The sequence below is a fragment of the Colossoma macropomum genome, unplaced genomic scaffold (genome assembly GCF_904425465.1).
Source record: "Colossoma macropomum unplaced genomic scaffold, Colossoma_macropomum, whole genome shotgun sequence".
Classification (NCBI taxonomy): domain Eukaryota; kingdom Metazoa; phylum Chordata; class Actinopteri; order Characiformes; family Serrasalmidae; genus Colossoma; species Colossoma macropomum.
Window position 1 is genome coordinate 1,648,492 of NW_023494786.1, and position 25,264 is coordinate 1,673,755.

The 25,264-nt window shown below is 38.0% G+C and overlaps 2 protein-coding genes across 3 annotated transcripts in view; one reads left to right on the forward strand and one right to left on the reverse strand.

Moving 5' to 3' along the window:
- Nucleotides 1-1,767, forward strand: part of LOC118827116 — a 4,019-nt gene extending 2,252 nt beyond the window's left edge. For both annotated transcript variants that reach the window (XM_036598336.1, XM_036598346.1), the window contains exons 2-3: nt 791-873; nt 999-1,767. In XM_036598336.1, coding sequence (XP_036454229.1) covers nt 791-873; nt 999-1,620 — 705 coding nt within the window. In that variant the 3' untranslated portion in view covers nt 1,621-1,767. The remainder of the gene's footprint in view (nt 1-790; nt 874-998) is intronic.
- A 12,546-nt stretch (nt 1,768-14,313) lies between these two features.
- On the reverse strand, nt 14,314-21,018 carry LOC118798063 (fish-egg lectin-like). Its single transcript, XM_036557389.1, has 5 exons — nt 20,874-21,018; nt 18,681-18,908; nt 15,780-15,997; nt 14,724-14,851; nt 14,314-14,632 (listed from the first exon to the last, which is right to left on the reverse strand). The coding sequence occupies exons 1-5, from the start codon at nt 20,926-20,928 to the stop codon at nt 14,491-14,493; spliced, it is 771 nt and encodes a 256-aa protein (XP_036413282.1). The 5' UTR covers nt 20,929-21,018; the 3' UTR covers nt 14,314-14,490.
- Between the last annotated feature and the right edge of the window lie 4,246 nt (nt 21,019-25,264).

Here is a 25,264-nt window from a genome sequence, read left to right on the forward strand (position 1 = left end):
AAGATAGAAATCATGTATAGAGAAAAAAGATGCATCGATAATCGTTTTATAATCGCATCGCAGCCCTCTGAATCGTAATCTAATCGAATCGTGAGGTGCCTAAAGAGTCCCACCCCTAATATGTATGTATGTATGTATGTATATATATATATATATATATATATATATATATATATATATATATATATATATATATGATAATGGATAGAACAATAAAATAAATCTAATATCAAGAATATTTGTGAGAGATAGATCTGGATTTTTTACAGTTATAAGGTAGTTAGTTACAAAAGATTATTTTTAGGGCACTAATTGTGGGAAACAGGCAAGTGACTAACAAAGCCACAAAGTTGTCCCTAGGTTATTTTTCTGTGTTTTTAGCAGCTGCAGTTAAACAATCCTGAAACCTGGGCATGCTGCAGCCCCCTCTGTACCCCCCCATTCCACATCCTTGAATCATCTCTAAAAGTAAGGACATATGATTTGGAAGAGAGTGAGGAGTCTTTAGGAATAGTCATACATACTCAGATCCTCATCAGAGTCCTAGCAGCAGCATATAGAGAAGATGATCAGTTAGTTCTAGTTTGAAATCACTACTTTTAACCAGTTTGATCAAGGCAAATTAACATTACCAGCAAAGGTGGTCAGTATAATTTTTTTTTGTTTTCATTTGTGTCTGTTATTGATTTAGTGTGTATTATTGATTTACTGTATATTACTGGTTTACTATGTATAACTGGTTTAGTGTATACTATTTACCTAGTTTGATGTGTATGTGGTGTTTCTGCAGATGTTCAGGGGAGGGAGAGGAGCTGAATCTCAGAATGTAAACCTGCGTGCTCTGGAGAAAATTATTAATTACACTCAGACCTGGTAAGCGAGAACTTATTAATATCTGCTAACCGTGAATGTGAATTAGTGAAAATGAAGTAGTGCAATTTATACAGTATTTATATCAGTAGTATATGCTGTTTGAACAGTTTTTTCTGTGTGTTTAGGTATAGTCCAGGGCGTGGACGCCAGTTTGCGGTGGCTATGAATGTCCCAGCTCATTACTGTAATGGAAGCTCTGAGCTTGACATCGGGTTTCTCAACCGTGATAACCCATATGAAATAAGAACTGAATTGAGAGATAATCACATTTATGAAGGAGTAGATCTGATTGCTGCAACACAAAGAGAAGACAACACCGGCAACTTCTACCATTCTGAGTACCTTCTGCTGAACCACCCACATCCAGAACAATCCCGCATGAAAGAGCTGCTGAATGTGGACGCGGATGGCTGTGTGATTTTCTACACCTACAACTCCCCCTGTAAGCATACGTGCTTGAATGAAGATGCAGAACGCAACATTCACAATGCTGTCAGAATGTTAGGAGAGCACCAAGGTCCAAAAGCATTTGTTTATAATCAGATATTTCAAAATGATGATCAAGATCTAGAGGAACACCTTGCACGAATAAATGCATTTGTGCCAGTATATCGTTGTCAACCTACACGTACCAGTAACTTTAACTTATACCAGTACCCTAACCCTTACATGAACTATTACTTGAACGCTTATCTTCACCCTGACCGTGCCATGAACTTGAACCCTTACTATAACCATCACCCTTAAACTAGAACTTGAACCCTTACCTTACCCCTAACCCTAATTGCTACCCTAATCCTTTTTTTTATTGCACCCCTGTTTCAGAAGTTGGGATGCTGTACAAAATGTAAATAAAAACAGAAGACCATGATGCACAAATAATTTAAACTCTATATTTTATTGCAAATAGTACAAAGACATCAAATATCAAATGTTGATTTTTTTTTAAATATTTGCCCATTTTGAATTTGATGCCAGCAACATATTTTAAAAAAATAGCAAAGAACTTTTACTTTTCATCATCTACAGTACATAATATCATTAAAAGATTCAGAGAATCTGGAGAAATCTCTGTATGCAAGGGACAAGGCCAAAAACCAGTATGTGCTGGCCGTGATCTTTGGGCCCTCAGGCAGCACTGCATTAAAAACAGACCTGTTTCTGTAGTGGAAATCACTGCATGAGCTCAGGAACATTTCTGAAAACCACTGTCTGTTAACACAGTTCATCACTGCATCCACAAATGCAAGTTAAAACTTTACCATGCAATGAGGAAACCATATATAAACAGGATCCAGGAACACCGCTGCCTTCTCTGGGCCCAAGCTCATTTAAGATGGAGTGAGGTGAAGTGGAAAAGTGTCCTGTTGTCCAGTGAATCAAAATTTGAAATTCTTTTTGGACATTATGGACACCGCATCCTCCGGGCTAAAGAGGAGAGGGACCATCCAACTTGCTATTAGCGCACAATTCAAAAGCCAGCATCTGTGATTTTTGGAGCAACATGCTGCCATCCAGACATCTTTTTTCAGGAAAGGCCTTGCTTGTTTCAGCAAGATGATAAACAAAGCACATTCTGCATGTACTATAGCAGCATGGCTCCTTAGTAAAAGAGTCCAGGTGCTAAAATGGCCTGCCTGCAGTCCAGACCTGTAACTACTAAAAACATTCGGTGCATTATGAAACAAAAAAAATGACCAAGGACACCCCGAACTGGTAAGCAGTTGAAATCCTATATCAGACAAGAATGGAAAAACATTTCACTTTCAAAACTACACCCGTTGGTCTCCTCACTTCCCAAACAGTAAACATGCCCCCGTCCCAACTTTTTTGAAACATGTTACTGGCATAAAATTCAAAATGAGCATTTTTCAAAAAACAATAGAATTTCTTAGTTTTAACATTTGATATGTTGTCTTTGTACTATTTTCAATCAAATGTAGTTTTAATGATTTGCACATCATTGCATTCTGTCTTTATTTTGCAAAGCATCCCAACGTTTTTTGTGAGCAGGGTTGTATTATGTGAACCATTAACCGTTAACTGTAATAATTATCACTGTCATCTTTGCCTTTGTGAACACAATACAGAACACATTCCAGAACATTGATTTAGACCAGTGATTGTGTACTGAAATGGTTCAAAGTCAGAGCTGAAACACATTTGGGACGTTTAACTGATCTTGGACTTTAGACTAAAATCTTTTTGCTCTGAGTGACTTTATACCTTAATTATGGTTATTTTATTAAAGTTAATGATTGAAAATGTGGGACAAACCATTTTTGAATAAAAAACATCTTTACATAAAAAAAAACAAAATAAGAAAAAATACTACAAAAAGTAACTAAGTATTATTTAGGGTTAGGGTTTGGGACAGACACCTTCCAATAGAAAGTACCCTTAAATTCTGATTCTATACATATTTAGCTTATTACTATCTCTATTAATGTCTTGTACCCATGTACGTCTGAAGTACAACACTCACACACAATGTATTTCAATTAAACGAGATATCAGATCATAACTGCATTTTCACAGAGTATCAATACCTACAACACTCACTTCTGTCATGTTAAAGGATCATTTGATCATATTTAAAATGAAGATACTGGAACACAAATTCATTTCTAAAGGTATCAGACAGTGAAGAGCATCAGACAGGATTCTGGCTGTTTTCATACATTTTCAAATGGATTAAATAAACACATGTACACGTTTATACGTTTATTTCTGTATGGTACATTTCTATGTGTAATATTTCCCCATACATTTTAAAATAAATGCATTTCAAAATATATTTGGTTAATATGGAAAAATATTCTGAAATGCATTTTAGTGTTTGGAATGTATTTCAGCATCGACAGCAGTGTGTTTGAGATGTATTTGTGCAGTTTGAACTAATTCACTAGAATGCTCCATATTTGAGTGGATGACATGGCAGTGGCGGATGAAGCCAACTTTCTCTGACTCCCTTTAGTATCTGTCTGCAATACACACAATCCTTGTAAAAAAACAATGCAGTTTAATATGATAGTCTATTCAACTATGTACAGAATGCTCCAAGTATGTATTTTTGCACTTTATATTTACTAAGTCTATATTTTTGTATGCTTTGATGTGCTAACTTGGCACTGATTATGTACTTAAAATAAATATATACTGTGAAAAGTGTGTCCCAGGAGAACATTTCTTCTTTGTTAAAACTGTATGTCAGTAGATTACTTTTGCAATGAGCTGTGCTTTTTGTATGCTAAAACTATACTTTACTTTTACTATACTTTTCCCAAAAAGTGTATTTCATTTATGAGTTATATACGTGCTTCAGTGAAGTATAATTTTATATTGAAAAAGTGCATCAGCAAATTATGCTTCTGGTGAATTGAGCCTAGTTGATGATAGAAACTACACTTTATCAGAGAATTTGTGAAGAACATGTTTTATTTTTGAGCTAAATCTATACTTCAATGAATTGTGCTTGAAACAATGCTCTCAATGGAATGTTATGTATATTGCTATGTCATGCTTCCCTCCGGTCCCGCTGTTACTTCCCAGCCTCCGGACTCCATTTCCCAGAACTCCCCACCTGATCATATAACCTCAGATCTCCTTTACATGACTCTCCAACGTACTGCGCTTAGAAGGATAAGCGGCTTAGAAAATGTGTGTGAGTGTGTGTGTATTATTATTGGAGTATAGGGGGGCCCAGCAAGACCATGATCCATCCCCGATGGTCCTACTTGTAGAAAGCAAACCATGTTGAGGAACTGCTTCTATATTTTAAATGTTTTCTGTAGCTATATTTCTATCCATAGAATTTCTTACAAAGAAAAAAAAAAAGATTTTCATTGTGAAGAACTGAATTCAACAAAGTCAGTTTTTTCCAGTAATAAACTGATTACACAACACAACTGTGTACACAAACACAAATATGTTTATACCAAAATATATTTATCCATTATTCATTTAGTAGTTTACAGTACAGAAAGACAAAAATACAAAACAGCAATACTTTTCAGTGTGAATTTTCAGTGCAAGGTCAAACTGATTAATCCTGAATAGAGGCTATTCTATCTCACACACACCAGAATAAACCCTGATCCCTGCATAGAGCGGCTCTCTGGTGGTGGTGAATGTGTGTAAGTGTGTCAGTGTGTGTGTGTGTCAGGTGAGATGCTGTAGAAAGTGCCGGCTGGCCAGTCCACAAACACTCCTACTCTGCCAGACTGGGGTCGGTGGATAAGTGAGGCAGTTTCATTTTTTTAAGATAGATACAGCGCATGTTATTGAAGTACTGCAAACTCCAGGACTGAGCACTGAATCCAAACCAACTGTCATCACTGTCTCATTTCCTGCTGATCCCTTTGTATGTCACAGCTATATCAACTTCAAGTTGATATAGCTGTATCCCAACCGGCCCACTCATATACATATTATTGTGATTCTGAGCTCCAGGAAATTAGGAAGAATTTTTTATTTGATTAAATTATAATTAGAAACAAATAGCAATTGTGGTATATGCCACATGGATTAGCATGGACTGTCAGCTGATGAGAGTTCCAGAGTGTAACAAATTCTCTCACTCTTTAAACTTTGTGCTAACACTTAGGAACCATGAGTTCCTCTAAGGAGCTGGGGATCTGAAAATGAAGCTAATCTATGTCTAAAAAGCAGGGGAATGCTATTAACAGATATCAAAGTAAATCCAGCTCTTCCAACCCTTTAGCTACCTAAAGAGTCTTTGAATAATGGCTGTTGAAAGGGAACTGGGAAAGTCAAGGCAAGATGTGGAAGACAAGAAAACTGTTTGTATGCTGGCTAGAAAGGCAAAGCAAAACAAAAATGGACCTGTTACGCATTGACATTATGTGGCAGCCAGTGGCACAAAAAAGAATATATGAGCAAATGAAAGAACTAATTCCACTAAATATCAGAAAACAAAAGAAGAGTAGGTAAAAATTCCTAAAACAAGAATTGAAAGACCCCTGCTTTTGATACCATAAAATTCTCATATATAGACTTTATAACTGGGTTGGACCCTCAGGAACTGTCCTAAAATGGTTCAGTTCATACCTGCAATGAAGGACCTACTTTGTCAAAAAAGAAAGTAATGTTTCTGAGAGAATGCCAGTGACCTGTGGTGCCCCCCAGGGTTCGGTTCTTGAGCTGCTTGTATTTAATTTATACATGCTTCTTCTTAGCCAAATACTTTAAGACTATGGGATATCTTACCACAGCTATGCAGATGATACTCAGATCTACTTGGCCCTCTCTGTAAATAACTATGGTACCCTTGACTCACTTTGTAAATGTCTTGAACACATCACCATCTGGGGGGGACTAAATGTTCTGCAGTTGAATAAAGATAAAACTGATATTCAGGAATAGCACTGAGTGGCACAGACTAGAAAGACTAGAGAGCCCTAAAATCTAAATAACTAATGCATAACCCTGAAGTACTGATGGACTCTGATCTCAGTTTTAGCAGTTGTGTTAGAGCAGTTACTAAATCAGCTTTTATCACCTGACTAAACCAGACCTGGAGAAATTCATGCACACCTTCGTTTCTAGTAGGATTGATTACTGTAATGGTCTCCTATCTGGACTCCCAAAAAAGACAAACAGCTTCAGTTGATTCAAAATGCAGTTGCTAGGGTTATCCCCAGGAGTGAAAAAAAACATCACTCCCATTCTTAAATCCTTACAATTATTACCAGGTATGTTACAGAATAGACTTTAACATACTATTACTGGCCTATAAATGGCTTAATTTTGCAGGAGCAGCATATTTATCTGATCTGCTGCAGCGATGAGCCGAGCAGAACTTTCAGATCGTTAGGAAATAGTCAGTTAGTGCTGCCGAAGGTAAAGACTAAACAAGGAGAAGCACCATTTAGCTACTATGCTGTTCTTAAATAGAACCAGGTGACAGAGCTCATTAGAAGAAAACTGATTCTAGACATTTTTAAATCCGGACTGAATTTAAAAGTAGGCAGGCTTTGAGCTCATTTTAAAACATTGTTAGCTCTACTGCAGACTCCTCTAATGGCACTCTGGTATTTTACTTTATTTTTTAATTTGATTTTTAAAGTAACATTTAATTTCTTCACACATTTAATGTCCACAGTGTATAGAAGGTACTATATAAATAAACTTGTCTTGCCTTTGCCTTCTTTGTCTTCTTCTTTGCTGTCTTTTTGTCACTTTGTCACCAGTCATTTGATTTCACTCACTCAATTCACTAAATTTGTCTCAGTGAGCAAAAACAGTAGATGTTTAATTCTGCTCTCCAAGGTTAACGTTACCGTCTGATGTTATAAGGATATTAATTAAAAGTAGCTTAAGCTAACAGCTCCACACACATAAACACAGACTTATCTGCTTGGATTTGACTCTTTAAAACCTGTGTCAGTGAGACTTCAATGAACTTGCATGACTGTGTGTACCTTTGGGTTAAACTAACACAAGCTTCTAGTGAACGTTAAACATAAGCAGCTTAGGCTAACACCTCTACACACAAGTGCAGAGGTTAACTCACTCCAATTCATGCCTTTATTCTTTAAACTTGTGTCAGTGCTGTGGTGAAACCACTTCAGGCAAAGCTACTGTAGTAGCATGCTACCTGCTACTAAAACAGTGCCAGGCAAGAGGTGGTGTGAGGTCAGCAGACAAGACCCAAAGGCCAACAAGGGCTGTGGGAGTCCCAGGACTGACTCCCTGGCCCAGACTCCTGGATCTTGACCCACATCTAGCAGCACAGCTCCCCTGTATGACTCACATATGACTGCAGTGCTGCTGTGGGGCATGAGAACTATGAAACGAGAGGTGGAGAACAACAGTTCTCTCTCTACATCTCAGCTCTGGTGCTTATGTTGACCTTACTAGCAACCAGCTGACACTGATTTAGTATCAGCATGGGCTCATGGTGCCTGGGCCTCAGGTATTGGCCTCATACTGCCTGCAGCTCTTGTCAGGGACTGGCACATGCTCTCATTAGCATATTTTCGAATACTGGATTGTGATAGATTTAAGCTCATTCCTGGCATACAAAACTAAGCTGCTACATAGCACCCCATGAACTGCTTTGTTCGGTTGTACTGATAAAGCCTGTGTTTTTTTTCAATGGAAATATGTGAACTCCAGTATACTACGGTAACACATTTGATACCAATATCAGTCTATATTGCCATAGTAAGCCATCCAAGAAGAATTAACCATTAAGAACCAACATATTTTTGAGTGCAGAGGGTCTTTATATTTTAGCATTTAAGATCTCATTTACAGAAAGCTCACCTGAGTATTTGCAGTTCACAGTGTGAACTCTTCAGCCCAGCATGGAGCAGCTCCACGCCAGAGTCCTGCAGGTTATTGTTACTGAGGTCCAGCTCCTTCAGGTGGGAGTTTGTTGATTTTAAAACAGAGCTGAGAGCTTCACAGAAGTCAATGATGAGATCACAGCCAGCTTTTCTGAAAAGCCATAAAGAACACAACATATATCATGCAATTTAAATAATACAACCTAATGCCGAAAACAATAATAAATTGCTCTTTGTGTGCCCAGTTTTTATTTCCATAAATTTACAAAGCCAGTTCCCTAATTCTGTAAATTTCACATAAAAGCAGTTACATTATACTTATACATATATGTGTGATTCACCACATAGTTTTACTAATTCATCATCATAGAAAATGGGAAAGAGAAAACAGACTAAATACCGTAATCATTATTAGGTTACAAATCATTCACACACTATTCTCATCATAGAATCCCTGCAGCATAGCTTATATAGAGTCCTAGTACTCGTCTACAAATGTATTTGAAGGAAAATACTTACAAGATGTCCATTTCCATTTCTCCCCTACAATTCTCATCAACTTGAATTTCTTGAGTAACAAAGTGGATGTAGTTCAAACTTACTCAGAATATTTTGTGCTTCACTGTGACTTAGATATGCTTTGCCTGTTATGCCTGACTCCTTATTCAACATTAACACATTAACACTGATACAAGTCAACAGGAGTGATAACTTGTTAAGTCAGCCGCAAAGTGATGTATAATAGTATACCATAAAAGATAAAATATGCAAAGTGTGGAAATTCTTTAGCCTTCAAATCGCTTTGTTTACCTGCATCACTCTGTACTTCACTCCTCTCTGACTTTTCTACTCTGTCCTGATGAGATCCTCTCTATTCAATTTCTCATGTTAAAAATGTTCCTGCACCCAGTAACAGTACGTTTTGGCCAACCTGTTCTCATGAATGTTTTATGTTTGCACTCTGGGACAGAGGCAGATACCTTGAGTGGCTTCATAGGAAAACAGACGTTATTGTTACTGTGATATACTGGCTTAGGATACATTGCAGTATGTGTCATGTTCAGAGTAAGGCAGATAACTGCTATAAGTACTGGCCAGCAGGGGTCTCTGTTCTTCAGTAGTAAAAGGGTGATTATCTGTTAAATGACATAGGCTGTGGTAGGAAATACACATTGTGTTGGATAGCTCTCCTTGCCTTGAGATAAGCCAAGACACCAGTTACTCATTGAAAATAAACAAAGATGTTTACGTCCGTGTGTTCCTGTCTGACTTACTACATATTTTTGGCAATGAAGAAAAGCCAGGTCAAGAACAGATGACGGATGATGTTGGTTAAAGATCCACTGACTGCATGTCACAGTAGCTACTATCTTGCAATGAGAGAGAGAAGCATCTGAAGGGAGGTAGGGCTATACAGTTCACTGTAGAACTGAACAACAATAATTAAGGGGCACTGGAAAATGGCGACATGAGAAGAATGTACTGAAATTTTTGAGGAATTCAGATATATAGTACTTTAAAGCAAATGCTATTGCTGATGGAAACTGACAGAGAGCTATATTGATTAGCTTATTAGGTCCAAGAATGTACAGTTTAATGCATAACCTACTGTTCTAAAAAGACTAAAGATAAAACATATAGGCAGCTGGTAGACCTCCAGAAAAATCATGAACCAAAGCCGAAGCAAGATCAGGGGTACAAATGTGACTTGTGAAGGCCAAATGAAATGTTGATGGAGTATGTGGCTTAGTTGCGCAAGCTGGTGTAAGACTTTAACTATGGTGATTCTCTGCAGCAGATGTTGTAAGGCAGGCTCATTTGTGGGATAAACAATGAGAGAAAGCAGCAGCTTTTTTATTCACAAACAAACAGGCATTAAAGAAAATTCTTTCTGCAAAGTTTCAGATGTAGTCGTTCTCTAAAGCCGCGATGAATTGAATCCTGTGAAAGGCACAGGGTTAGATAATTTACCAGGAAGACTTCTTAGAGATGCTGCCAAAATCATTGCTCTTTTTATTTCTCATATTGTTAATCTTTCTATACACTCAGCTACACTATCAGGTGCCTTAAATATGGTGAGAGTAATTTCATTGTACAAAAAAGACAGTAAGCATGACCCAAGAATTTATAGACTGGTATCAATTCTTAGTATATTATCAGTGGTTATGGAAAAAAAATCATACAGAAACAGATAAATGAATACATTACATAATCTAGTCTGTTATATGATCTAGAGTCAGGTTTTATAAAATGGCATTCTACATGTCTTCTCTACCTAACTGATCTCATAAGAAGAGATAAAGATGAAGAAAAAAATGTGGGATGGTTATGTCATATTTACAGAAGGCATTTGATACAGTTGATCGTGGAATTTTAAGTAAGTTGAGGCCTATAGGTTTTGCTAGTTAATTACCACAACAACAAGTGTTGTGAATTAGTTGATTTTCTATCAGATGAATGTATGGCTTTGAAAGCACTTGCTAAAATAAGTCAGAAAACAAAATTTACAGCTAGACATGTGGCTTGGTTAATGGTGCTTTCACAGATCGCAGGGTACCCTCTGCCTCCATTCCAGGACAGACCCTGGTTTTTGAACTTTACGCTAACAACAAACGGAATGGTCCTTTTCTTCCAGTCTAGTATTTCCATTAAATCTGAAAAGTTGAAACACACTGTGTATCGGTTCATTTTAAATGCGCTTGAATACAGAGAAGTTGGTGTCATTTCTGGATGCTGTTAACATATGGCTTCCACCATGCATGGTACAGTCTTAACTTGCATTTATGGATGCAGCGACGAACAGTGTTTATTGACGATGGTTTGTTAAAGAATTCCTGAGCCCATGTGGTGACATCCACCACAGAAACATGCTGGTTTTTAATGCAGTGCCGTCTGGAGGATCAAAGGTCACAGACATTCATTTGTGATTTTCAGTCTTTTCCTTTATGCACAGAGATTTCTCCGGGTTCCCTGAATCTTTTGATATTATGCACTCTAGATGGTGAAATACCTAAAATATTTGCAATCTCTGGCTGAGGAACCTTATTTTTCAACCACTGGATTTTGCATTTTTGATGATGCGTTTTTGTCAAAGTGGTGACCCTCTACACTTTGCTTATAAAGAACTTTCCTGGATGCTTCTTTTATACCCAAGCATAACTAAATCACCCATCTAAGATGTTTTTTGAACATTTCTCAATAATTATATTCTTAAATTGCCCTTGTCCCAACTTTTTTGCAACGTGTTGCAGGACAGAAAGGCTGATCAGAACTTAAAGTTAGATGTGACAGATGATGCACCCGTGACCACCAGCCAAATCAGATGGTGGACTATTCATGATGTTATTCTATCTCAAATGTATGAGTTTGTTCTGTGAGGGTGGCCAAAAGAAGGTGACTTACAGTTCAAGCCCTACTACCAGAAAAAAATGGAATTGAGTGTGAGGAATAGATGTGTACTCTGAAGAGCCAGAGTTATTGTGCCTGTTCAAAGGTGACAGCAGGGTTGGGATAGCTACTGAAAAATTAGTAGTTAGCTACTTTGTAGCTACTTTCTCAAAATTTGTAGTTAGCTACAATTTCGCAACATTTCCAGAAAGAAAAGTAGTGGCTACTTTTTAGCTACTTTTTGAAAAAAAGTGTGAACAAGACACTGCATTTAATCATGAGCCAGAAAGAAACATACAATTGAAAAGCTTTTACAAATTTACAAAAAGATCACCGAAAACTAAGTTCAAGTGTACAAACTTACATAACCAAAGGCGTTATATCCAACAAAAATTCAGACTAAGTTATGGCAAAGTCAATCATTACAGGTTTTTCCTAACAAAAATCAACAAAAATAACCAAATACAAACCAAACATTTTTTTTTCAACTGCTAAAATAGAACTGCTCCAATTTAAACATTTCAGCAAGATCTGTACAGACACGACATTCAGAGTCCTTTGTTAAACTTCAGCAAAACTTTAGCCTCAAAATTCTCATCAGTGACCCTGGCTCTGTTTGGGGTGAGAATCAGGCCTGAATAGAATAATCTCTCCACTGCTGCAGAGCTGCTGCGGCTCCACAGCAGAACAAAATTTTTAGGTAAAATAACATAACATAATCCTCCTTTACTGTAAAATCGTTATAACACGCAGTTCTAACACAGTTTTCACAATAAATGGTCTTAAACGCTGGAGTTAATGCATAACTGCTAATTCACCCTTTAACACTGAAGACTGACGCACAGACTGCTGGACACACAGCAATGCAGATAACGAAAAGGCAAAGAGAAAGATTTAAAACGAACATCAATCATTTGGAGGTGAATGGACTTACTTACATTTAGAAGCACTTAGCTGGTTTCCTCATACGTTTAATCTGCAACAACTTGCAAAGCAGAAATCAGCTTCTCATTCACCAGCTTCTCGTTCGAATTGTCCCATTCCACCTAAAATGGCGCATCAGTACAATCTGGCACCTCAGGTACCATTTAAGGTGGAACGGGACAATTTGAACGAGAAGCTTGTGAATGAGAAGCAACTTCAGCCTCATAAAAAGTCAAACGTTGAGAGACATTTCACAAGAAACTCACGGAGAAGTTTCCTGAGGTGCGAGAAAAGCGGCTATAGCTCACCTAAAGCAGAGCAAAGTAAGTCTGCGTTTTCGTTTTTTTTCCTATATTAACACATCAGCACATACTGAGACTTATTTACAGCCAAGATGGTAAAACATGTTGTGGCTCCTAAGGTTGTTTAATTTTTTGTTGAAAGGAAAAAATGGCTCTTCTGAACATTTGCGTCGCGACCCCTGAGCTAAGCCTACTAGGAAGGGATGATCAGCGCGTGCCCATTTGCTCGAGCTGTCCACGGCTCAGTCAGGATTGCACAGTCGCCCCCAGCCCAGTTAATGACCATGTTCTGTAGTTCCGATTTTGCACGGATTGCCTGAAGCCTGTAGCGAAATTGTAGCGAAAAATGATCACTATGGCTACATAAAAATTTGTAGGCGCTACAGCTATTAGCTACATTTAATAAAACTGTAGTGCCTACAGCTATTAGCTACAAAAATTGTAGTTAGCTACAAAAAGTAGCGCTTATTTCTAAACATTTTTTACCTGTTTTAAGTGATTTTATTAAGTAAAATTATCTCACTATATTGCCAGATCATTTTCCTTTTGTAAGAAATGTGCCTGAAAGGAGAAAAACAATAGCAGAACCATTTTTGGTGCTATATAGAGCCATATACAACACATTCTCCATCGATGTGAAGAACCATTTCACCATGCAGAGAACCCCTAGGGTGCCAATAGTTCTTTGAGTGTTCATGGTTCTGTATAGAACAATTATCTGTGTTCTGTGTAGAACCATCTGTTTTAAGAGTGTACATTGCTTTTTTTCTATTATCATTTGTTTTTTTCTTGTCACTCACATTAATATGAAACTACAGCCAGATTTCTACTATGTTTTGTACATCTACATGTTGTACATTTATTCCAAATTACATGGAAAACTACCAATGCCCAACGATACACCCCAAAAAGCACCACAAAAGGGTTCTTTAATAATGACATAAAGTTAGTGCAAAGAACCTTTTAATTGTTCAAGTGATGTAAAGGTTCAACACCAGTTTGAGGGCTCTTCCTAGAAACTTTTCACCATGTGGAGGTTCTTTAACTTATCTCATCTACCAAATTGTTTTTCTAAAGAAAGAGCATAGAAATATTCATTATGGAACCAAAAATGGTTCCTATAAGGCACTGTACAAGGAGTCATTTTTGGTCCCGTTATTTAAGAGTGTAGATGCTCATTTAATTTGCTGCCACCTACTGACATTCATTCGTTCTAGGTTACCCTGGAAACAGGGAGTGTCACTGATGCGAAGAACCAGCATGTAGGACCCCAAAAGTCCTAGAAAGCATGCGCTTCTTGTGCACCCACAATGCTCAGATATTTCAGCTAGCACAAGTTTTTTTTTCAGTGTAGTTAGTACAGTGCAAGTAGCTCCCTCTTGTGGACAATACTGTTAAATGAAAGTGAGTGACTGAGTGAGTTAAAAGCCAGGCCCATGAGGCTTATCTAAAAATAGACTAGAATGTTTTTATATTTTATGTCTCAGGATCTAAAAAATAAAGACAGGACTCAATTTTCAAATGTGCTTAATCAGAATAACTATTTATTCAATTGTGTTTAATAACACTATTTGCAATATTTGGTCAAATACACAAGCAAAAGTGAATTAGTAAAGAGATGACTATGGATTTTGTAGAAGGCCTCTAGGTTTCTGCTCATGATGTGAGAACTTTGAATTTTGTATTATGTTTTATTCAGTGCAGTATGTGATGTGGTTATCTCTGCCGACAAGCCACAGGTGGCCGAGATCGTAGGAAACATGTTTGACTTTCTGAGAAAGGTTGATTTTGCGCCACCCGGTGCCGGCAGGGTTGCAAGGCGCGACACCTTCCCTGCAACAACCAAACCAGTCATCACGTTAGACAGTAGTTATTTTTCTATGATTAGTGTTTTCTATATGCAAAATCAAGACTGTAAATGTACCTTTGATGGACATCTCCTTCTGAATCAAGCCCATACACTTTTCCATCAGTAGAAACTTCAATCATAGAAAGAGCTCCAGGTATCTGCTGCCATTCTAAGGAGCCAGCACAAGCAGTCGGAGTGACGCCCTGAAATAACACAGATTCATACTAAGAAGCATATAAGACGGGGGGGGGGCAGTGAATATAATATAATAAGGTAATACCAGGACTGTGCAGTGCAACAATACTGTGGTGAATGCTAATTTATATGAATTCTATGCAATACAAATAACTGCATGTGTGCAAAATAACTTTGTGCAGTGTCCATATAACCATTCAAATATTTAGTCAAGTACTTGTGCCCATGGTAACTGTAGTCAACTGTATGCAATTCATTTTTGCATGTGAAATATCAAATACTTTCCCTCTTCTCAAGTCATTAAAGGAATAAAGCCATTTCTCTTCCTGTTTTCAAATCTGTGCCACAAAATCCCGCTGGTTTGGATCCATGCATAGGTTTTGTCTCTTTTATTGATGCACAGAAATGCTATATGAGTGCTAATAGTGCCCCCTTGTGGTGAACTGTAATCATAGTGTAGAAAATAAAGTACACATCGTCGATCTCCAATGAAAAACAAGTATCTCCAAAATAGTAACTTTAAAAGATTTTGTTCCAGGTGATTTTAGAGCATTTCTATTGGTCCATGCATCGTTAAATTTTTGCACAGCATAAAGGACAAGTGGTGTATTGAAAGGATTTAGAAAACAAAAAATTGACAAAAATGGAGACAGCGACGATATATTGTATTTTACAAAATGAACATTAAAAATATAATCTTTTACATGCCGCTTATGCTTTTTTACAAGTAAATGAGAAAATTATTCCACCATGAGTACTTAAAAAAATTATGTAAGTTCTGTTTCAGTGCTGCAATATTTTAAGTGCTAGAACATGCAACTTTCCTAGAACCAGCATTACATGCTGAGAAACCTACAGCTACTTAAAACATCACTTCATTAAAGCGAAAGAAGGCATCAGAATTGAAGGATACATCACCACAATCTTATCCCTCACCTTCATAAGGAATACTTCTTCTGCTAAGTTTACTCCCCAGCAACTGTACGGTCCACAGCTGTAGTACTTCAGCTTTCCTGGGAGTTGTGTCCAAGAAGCAGGACTACCTGGCCCTGCATATTTAGTGGTGGCTTCTGCACTGAGGCAGAAGACCAAACCGCCTGGGTTGACACCTGCTGCGAACATTTTTCCTCCAGCGTCCACCTGTTTTAGCGTGCCTTGGAGACAAAGGGGAAGAGTAAAGACAGAAACAGATGGACAGAAATTCATATAAATGCAAATAAAAGGGAGGAGATTATGGCCCAGCACTATACATTACATCTCAGCCACCTTCCTCCTCAGCTCAAATCTTCAGAAGGACTTCAGAAGACGATTTATCAGATATTTAAATTCTGCAGATAGATCGTCAAGAACTATGCTGGTAATCACTGTATTATGACTTGGTTGTATGATTCTAAGGAAAACTATAATTATTATAGAGTTTATGGAGAAACTTAAAAGAGTAATTGCAACCTTAAGCTGTTTTTTTCATTAAAAGCTCATAAATGAAAAGGCTCATGTCGAAAATCCAACATGTCTATACAAATTGTCAAAATAACATCCTTATTGTGGCCAGTTCAGCATCTAAAGTGCCCTCTCTGGTTCAACTGTGCTATAGGTGCACATGTTAGGTCTCCAGTACAGAAGTACAGGAGCATTTGGGAAGTCCCAAAAAGCAAATCAGCCAACCAATGTTCCTGCCCCCTGCTGAAACATTGTCACATATATAATTATGTACACACACACATATATATATATATATATATATATATATATATATATATATATACATACATATATATATATATATATATATATATATATATATATATATATATATATATATAAAGTGAACAGAATGGACATATGTTACTCATTAAACCCAATGCAGTTACAGAGTTACAGAGTGTGGACTTTTGGGCCCCAAAGTTTTGCAAGGACTTCCATACCTATGTTCCTTATAAGGACATATGGACTCTTAGTCACTCAAAGTAAATCAATAGTCAATAAGAGTCTGCTGTGCTCCCCAGACCACAGCACAGTCAGGATGGTGGATTCTCTGCTCTAGTACAACACTCTAAGGCCCAATCCCATTTCTTTATTTACCCCTACCCCTTGTTTTCGAGTGTCACCCTAATGGTTAAAATCTTGCCCTACGAAATGGGACCCTCAAATAAAAAGAGCATCACTTCATTAACAGCTACCAGCGCTGCTCTGTAGGCGACCCTGCCAGTCTGCAGTGACAGCAGAGGAGGGTAAAGTTCAGCTCCTCACTGCTGGGCTTTAGTTACATTTAGGGCATCATATGACTTCAAAGAGGGGGTTTAAGACAATTATTTATTGTCGCCCACGCCAATTCTTTGGTGATATGAAGCTGAAGTCAGCTATTCACCAGCTTCTTGTTCATATTTTCCCGTTCCACCTTAAATGGTGCAGCAGTTACATTCTGGTGCTTCAGGCGTCAGAACTGCTGGACTAATTAAGGTGGAATGGGAAAGTTAGCTAGATAGCTACCGAGACATTAGCATGCTATTAGTGATTTTTATGCTTGTTATGAAGAAAATGACCATAATTCACTGAAACAACATTAAACCAAGATAATATGATGGTTATCGCAATTTTTTAACGGACAAAATTTTTACATTTGTGGGTTTCTTTGGTTGCTCGCGCTGCCATCTTGCTGGTTTTTCTTTTTTTCTGAATACACTCCGTTTGGACTGTCCCTCTGAAAAACCTCTGTTTGGAGGGTCATGTAGCCCTAACCCTTTGCCCTACCCCTCTATCTGAACAAAAATTGGGACACCCTAACCCTAGACGTGAACGCACAAAACAGAGGGCTAAGGGCTCAGTGGTAGGGGCACGGGGTGAAATGGGATTGAGCCTTAAACATGATGGTTCTTCCAGGGTTCTTTAGTAAAGAAAATGGTTCTATATAGAACCAAAACGTTCTTCTATTGTTACGATGTCAAGCTTGTAACAATAAAAGAATGCTTTTTTTGCGCTATATAGAACTATTTTCAAAAAAGATTCTATATAGAACCATCTACAGCACATTCTCCATCAATCTGAAGAACCATTTCATCATGCAAATCATGCAAATTTAATCATGCAAAGGGTTCTTTGAGTGTTCATGGTTCTATATACCATTTTCTTTACGAAAGAACCCTTGAAGAACTATCTTTTTTCATTTTTGAGGGTTGTTTTCAGAATTAAACAAGGGGTGGGCCTATCTGAAACTGTTGTAACTCTTTTAAAGTGCTCTTTAAAACTTTGAAAAGTTTATTTACATTTGCACATCTCATTTCCCAAAGAGCCATCTTTGAAAAGGGTCTTTAAGGCCCTGCTTCTCAACCCAATCCTCAGGTCTTCCTAAGGGTTTTAAATTTTTGCTCTGTTTTAGATCCACACGCTAGATTAGAACAAAAAAATGTGGGACCATCTGATGAGTCCCAAGGACTGGGTTGAGAATCATTGCTTTAGGGAACCAAAAGTGGTCCTTCTAATGTGCTTCTCCTTTTTGGGACCTTCAGTTTTAAAAGCAGGGCAGCACAGCAGCAAAGTCAATAGTGCTGTTGCCTCACAGGCCACGTGTTCAATTTCCTGGCTGGTTACCAGGGTTCTTTGTGTGTGGAGTTTGCAGGTTCTCACAGGGGCTTCCCCAAAGCCATGCAGTCAGGCAAATTGGAGATACTAAATTGCCCCTATGTCTGTGTGTCTGCCCTTTGGGTGACCTGTCCTGAGTGTTTTCTGCCTTCCATCCAATGATTTCTGTGATAGACTCCAGCAGCCACTGCAACTTAGGAGAATAAGTGGCTTAGATGATGAGTGAGTGACTACATATGTATGCAAAGACCAACTCACCTGGAACAGGGACCCAATCTCCCTTCACAAGTTTGTGGATCTGATTAGTTGAATTGACTCCCCAGACACCGGCAGGTCCCACACTGACGTGCTTCAGCAGTCCTTGTAATCTTATAAAGCTGGATCCATACAGGGTGAAGATCTCACCTTTTGGGCACACTCCAAACACCTGTCCATTCCCAGCATCAATCTGCTTCAGCCTGCCTGGCACTTCCATGCACTGCAGAGCTGTAAGGATTGCAGCGGTACACCGTGAGATAACGAGTTAAAAGTACACTTAACATCCATTTCAAGAACCATTTCCTTTGTGCTTCCACTCTTTAGCCACCACCAACCAAGAGCAGATCTGTGGTCAGAAACTGACCATCGATTAAAGGATGGTGGCATAGCCAGCCTGGTCACAGGTTGGTGTGGGCCAGCTATGAAGCATTATGTCCTGGAGACATTGCTGTAGTGATGTTGACAACCGACTAGCCTATTTCATTTTAGCCAAACCAATAGAAAAGTAGCCACCCTTCCCATTTCCATAACCAGTTTTAAACACAAGATTGCTGACCACTCATTTAACTTATTCTTTCAAAAAGATTACAAGTAATTTTCACTCATTCTGATATAAATTTATTTTTAATTTACTCAGTTTTTCCTTTTTTCTATCTCCTGATTTTGCTGATACATTTAGCTTCTGGAATCTTTCTTTTGCTTCTGAATTTTGGCACCTTTTAACAGGGGGTGACACGTCTTCCGAACACATGGCTACACATCATGAACCGCCCCCAGCATGGTGGAACATATCATACTGAGCTCTGTTGGGTGCAGTGTTATACTGTCATCTAACATTATTAGCATTGTTTGTCATATTCCTTTATTGTAACACGTTTATGGGTCTTGTTTAAGCCTGTGTTAAACAATATAGCTGTTATTTTAGCCATTGAAGAACATTAATTTTGTTGTTCATGAATGAACGAAGCTGCACCACCTTTCGAGTTTGCAGAAGCTAGCGCTAGCTAGCCTAGCAGTGTCCCCTATGGCTAACTAGGAGAGCCAAACTGGTAATGAAACTGAACTGCTTAAATATCTAACGTTAGTTCACTGTATTGTGTAAAGTCAGTGATTTGGAGCCGCAGCATTCTGTAAACTGGTGCGCTGAGATAAAAAGCCTGTTTCAGTGATTGACATGGAGGGATTCTGGGGTAGAAACAAGAAAAGACTATCATAACAGCCTTCATAACCCACAGAACATAACAGCCACCCATGATATGTCAACATGATTGTGTATCAACTATTTTGTTAGACTTTACTTCCAGTGCCAGCCAGAGTGGCAGCCTTTCCAGTAGCTCTGTCTTTTGTGTGCTGTTTTTGCTAAATTTCTATCTATCTATCTATCTATCTATCTATCTATCTATCTATTTAGTTGCAGCTCTTAGCGGTATTTTCCACTCCTGTGCTGTTCAAGTCAGCCCATGGAGTGGGAGGGGCTACGTGTTCAGGCTCAAGGTTTCTGGGTTGAATGACATGTTTTGTAGAAGCGGGGTGAAACGGTGTGCAACGGGTTTTGAGGTATGTCTGAGGTGTTACGCAGTCAGCAGAGATGTGTATTTAAATCCCAGAGTATTAAAAAGGCAATACACACAATGAATTCTAATAAAGTCTGCAGTCACTGCAGCTTGGTGTATGCATTTAATGTTATTTATTTAAGTGTTTTGATAGAATAAGCTTAGAAGGATATCAAGAATGGTCTTCTCAGCTGCCTTAGTTGCAACGCTTGTGTAACACAACAGTGTTCAATCCAAAACTTTTTCTTTTTAAATAAAAGTTTTGTTACATTTTGTTGGGTCTGTATACAGCCCTGAAGGCCTGTTACTCCTGAATGATTGACCAATAGAGAGTTATCTTCTAAGGCCTGTCCCTGTGAAAATGTGCAAAAAGTCAGTAGCAAAATAAAATATTTCAGAAGCAAAAAATACATCAGCAAAATCGACAAGTAAATTTAAGCAAAGACTGGCAAAATCAGTAATACATTTATATCAGAATGAGTGAAAATGAGTAGTAATCTTTTCAAAACATTAAGTTTAATTTAACTCTCATTGTTTCTATTGGCAACATATATTGGACACATTTTAATTAAAGCTTTTGGCACAAAATTAACTCCACAGTATATATTCCTCTTATAAAGACTTACACAGACACACTCACCCAGACAGGTTACCCAAAGATTCAGGAGCAGAAAGAGGATTGCTGTTCTCATCATGGTTCTCAGTGTTTGTCCAGATGGATACTGCAATACTGACACTCAGCTTTGATGGGGAGATTATATGTGGATCTTGCTGACCACTGTGGACCAATCAGGAGTGAAGGACCCAATGTGGCAAGGGAAGGGGGTTAGATATGGCTGAATGTTTGTTGAGTAAAGTTTACACAAAAAAAAAACAAATAATCATAGTTTGTAGTTTCCCGAAAGCTTGCAGATTCTTACCGTAATCCCTGTCCTTCTTACCTCTGAACCCAGGGGGGGATTGATCCCTCTAAGTTCATTCCCCTTTGCTTTTTCTGAACTTCCTGAATATTGCAGTTCAATGTATATATATATATATATATATATATATATATATATCCAGGTATCATTAATAAAATAATGTTTCTGGCTCTATCTTAGCAAAAAGGTATCTTTACAGTCTGGCCTATTTCCACCAGTCCAATGATATGTTTGTCAAGAAGACAACAAAGCTCTTCTGTAGGTTGCCCTTAAGAGCTTGCGCTAAATGCTATAAAAACAAGCCTAATGGCTTTTGCTCAGCCATGCTCATTCCTAAACAATGAATACTTATTCATCTTTCTTCTGATGCCTGTTTAAAAACCTTGCTCTGTAAGAGAGTCTCTGCACATACTTGAGTTAAAGACTCATGGACACTTTTGAATTATTTCCATTTGAATGAGAGATTTGGAGGTCAGGTTCAACAGTTATCAGTGGACATTAGGTTGCCAATATGTGCTTTAAGGCCAGTCCACAGCAGAGCAAATATTTATCATACACTGGAAAAACGTAACTTTAAATTTACTTGGTTCAAATGTGGCTCCACATGAATAAAATATGTTACATCAACACGATTACTATGCATAAGTACTTACTTATTTTAAGTTAATGTACTACATTTGTGAACCAGTATACACAAACTTTTTGTGTTTCTTCGGAAAATTTGTACTTTTGTATATGGCATTGCTTTTTAGCACTGGTGTGTGGAGACATGTGCATATCATGTCTGTCCAAAAAAAAAAAAAAGGACGCAAAAACAAGTACCTCTTTTAATGTATGTTGATGCAAAGTTTTATTACAAGTGATTTTGGAGCATTTCTACTGGTCCATAAGTCCTGAATTTTTTACACAATGGAAATGACAGCTGTCATGTTCAGTTGGAGTGAAATGAAAAACTAACAAAATGAAAAACTAACAAAAATGAACTGAATTTCCTACATAGATAATAATGACCTGACTTTACTGAAGTATTATTACAACTGAACACTTGTATGTTTACATTTCCAAGAGAAAAAATGGACAAGTATTACTGATTATTCACTATACCACATACTACTGCATCACATGCCTTTAATCTAAAAAATGGTTACTTTTTCATTTTTAGACTCGCCAATGTGTTTAAATCTACAATTTTGACAGAGTACGCAAACTTTCACTAATGTACAGCGTTTCTGTGCTTTTTCCAGCTCTAGTTCAGAGAGCCACTATGACATTGCATTATTTGTTATCAAAAGAGATCACATAACAATAGACTTGGTTACAACATGGCACTTGGTGCTTTGCCAGGCTGACCACACTGTGGGGCTCATTGATGGGTGGCAGTTAAGTTTTTAAGACCGTCATGTCCACTTGATGGTGTTTACTTTCTGATAATCGCTTTCATTTGCAGCTGTTATGATTCAGTCTAGCGTCAGGCCATAACAGAAAAGATGTGTATGTGTTCTTTGCGAGTATAATGATGAAACAAATGGAGTTCTAATCACAACTAAACAAAAGTGTATTATACAAGAAATGTGCCTGCACTGGGATTTTCATAGAAAACAAACCTGACTCCACTTGCATTTTGGTCATAATTCTCGGTTTGGTTCTTAAATTGTCTACTACTAAAACTTGCACTTCCCATTTCATCCACTACCACTGCCAATTTATGTATAGCTGTAACTAGGGAGGCTTTGGGGTAGGTGCGAGTTTCTTTTATTTGAGTCAAGCTTCGAAGTGACAAGAAACTGAAAAACTGAGAAAACCTAACCAAGAAACTTACTCAAAAAAATTATAAAAGGAACAACAAAGATGAGAAACTTAACCAGGGGGTATTTCACAAAACAGGATTTCTTATTTAGCCAGAAAAATTGAGCCCAAAGATGAGGCCTGTCCAATAGCAATGTCCCTCAGCTCTTTTCCTTTTGAACAGTCTTGAATTAAGTTATCAGTCTGAACTGAGAAACCCTGTTTGGTAAAATACCCCCCAGTAAATACACAAACAATAGCAAATAAGCAGCATCCAAAACCACATATTACTATTCTACACTAAAGAATGAACTTCTAATGGTAGTGTACTATTTTGACATACTATTTAGTATAGTAATATGCAGTTTTAGGCACAGTCACAATGCACGGCACAGACAAGGCAGACCAAGGGGGCAGAAATACACTGAACAGAGCAAGAAACAGCTGAGACGAATGATTATAAAGAAGGTTGATCGATAGTAAGGTGAGGGGTGTAAAAAAGGGCAGAGTCAGGGAGGAGCAGAAAACAAAAAACAGAAGCACGTGGCACAGACACAAGGGAGCATGTAAATAGGACAACAAGAAGAGCAAGGCAGGTCAATATGTTACAGCAGCACAACTTTGATCAAAGTGCTTCCAGTGAAAATAATCGACATCCGACTCATTCATGAAATATTTAGATCAAGCAATTTGATCGTTTTCATATAGTTTTTTGAGTAGTTTATGACAAACATATCCTCCATGCCGCAACAAAACCTCCAAAGATGTAACTTAACAAGAGATGAAAAACATTTCATTACGAGTGGAGAAATTATTTAGTAAATTGGGACAATTTCTGTTGATACGATGTAGGAGATATGAGGTTTTGTCCCAACAGAGATGATATACCAATACTATTTTTTGTTACTTAGCTAATTAGAAAGTATACTGAAGTTTCATTAAAATTTAAACAATAGATGATGTTGCTAACTTGGCTGCTTTTGGGGGGAAAAATGCCAATTTTAAATGAAGAGCCGTTTGGGAGCTGAAAGAGCCATCTCCTATTCGCCAGAATGCCAATCACTAAGCTCTACACTCCTACCACCATCCTCATCGTTAACTTCCAATGAGGTGGCAAACATGGTAATGCTTCAGACATGGGCGAGGTTGGATGTGTTGCATGTCCGGCTCTGCCTTCTCGCAGCTTGCCCTCAGAGGCCTCTCGGTCATGAATGATCGCTGTGTTTCCAAAGTGTATGTCAGAGTCAACACCCCCGTCTCTAACGTACATACAAGAAACTTTTGAGAGCTTTCCCACTAGAGTATTTGAAGTCAGTTTAATTTTCTGTTCCCGTCCACCGGTAAATTTTGGCTTGAGTCAGTCCCTGTTGGTCTCACGCATCCACCCAGCTGGCTTTCTACTGTAACTCCTTTGTTGAATGAGGGAAGCTAATTGTTAGCTCTTCACTCCACTTGTGCCTCACTCTGTTGTCCCTGGATCTAGACCTCCAGCACATTCTCTCAATTTTTGTCCATGTCTGTTGATGGAATCTTCCAATGAGAAACTATCACAATACATCCAATGATAAAGGCAGCATGTAGCTTCTTTTCCACAGTAATTGGAACATGACAGCTCACAGAAAGATCCGATTCCACCTGCTGATCCATTTTACTGACCAACGTGGTCATGCATGCTCACCAACTACTCCAGGAGCAGATTTTAATTAGTTAAAGGGACCATTAAAGGTATCACCATCAAGACGTTCGGTTTGAAAGCCTTTTCTCTGTTTGTGTTTGGTAATACTTTGCTTTGCTTTGAAGTGTTTGTTGTTTTAAGCTCTCACAGCAGGTCCAGGTGTTCTCAGCAGTAATCCATCAGCAGTTTGTTCCCCCAGGCCCTTAGGCATCAACAAGCTTTCCTCTGACAGCCTCAGAGAGGTCTTTGATCTTAATCATTATAATTAATTTCTTCTCAATAAACCCAGATGGATTGTCTTGTCTGGTTATCATTCCATTCCTAATGATAAGCAGTGCCTCACAAAACTAGAAGTGTATCAAATTTCTCTAGAATGTATTATCGCAGTGTCTCCCCTGTTTATTCTGCCTATGAAATGGTGAGTAACATCATATTACATAGTCTCAGTCAAAGACTGTATTGCTTTGAACAACATTCCTCAAATTCTTAGTCACATCAGAACAGCATTGGAACAAACCAAAGCCCATAACAGTAGGACTCACACTACATAAGCACATTAGGTCCTGATTGCTTTCAGAATAATGTCCCTTAATTATGGCTCTTAAATGTGTTGCTAAATTCTTTCAAGTAAATTATTTATTATTAATTGTT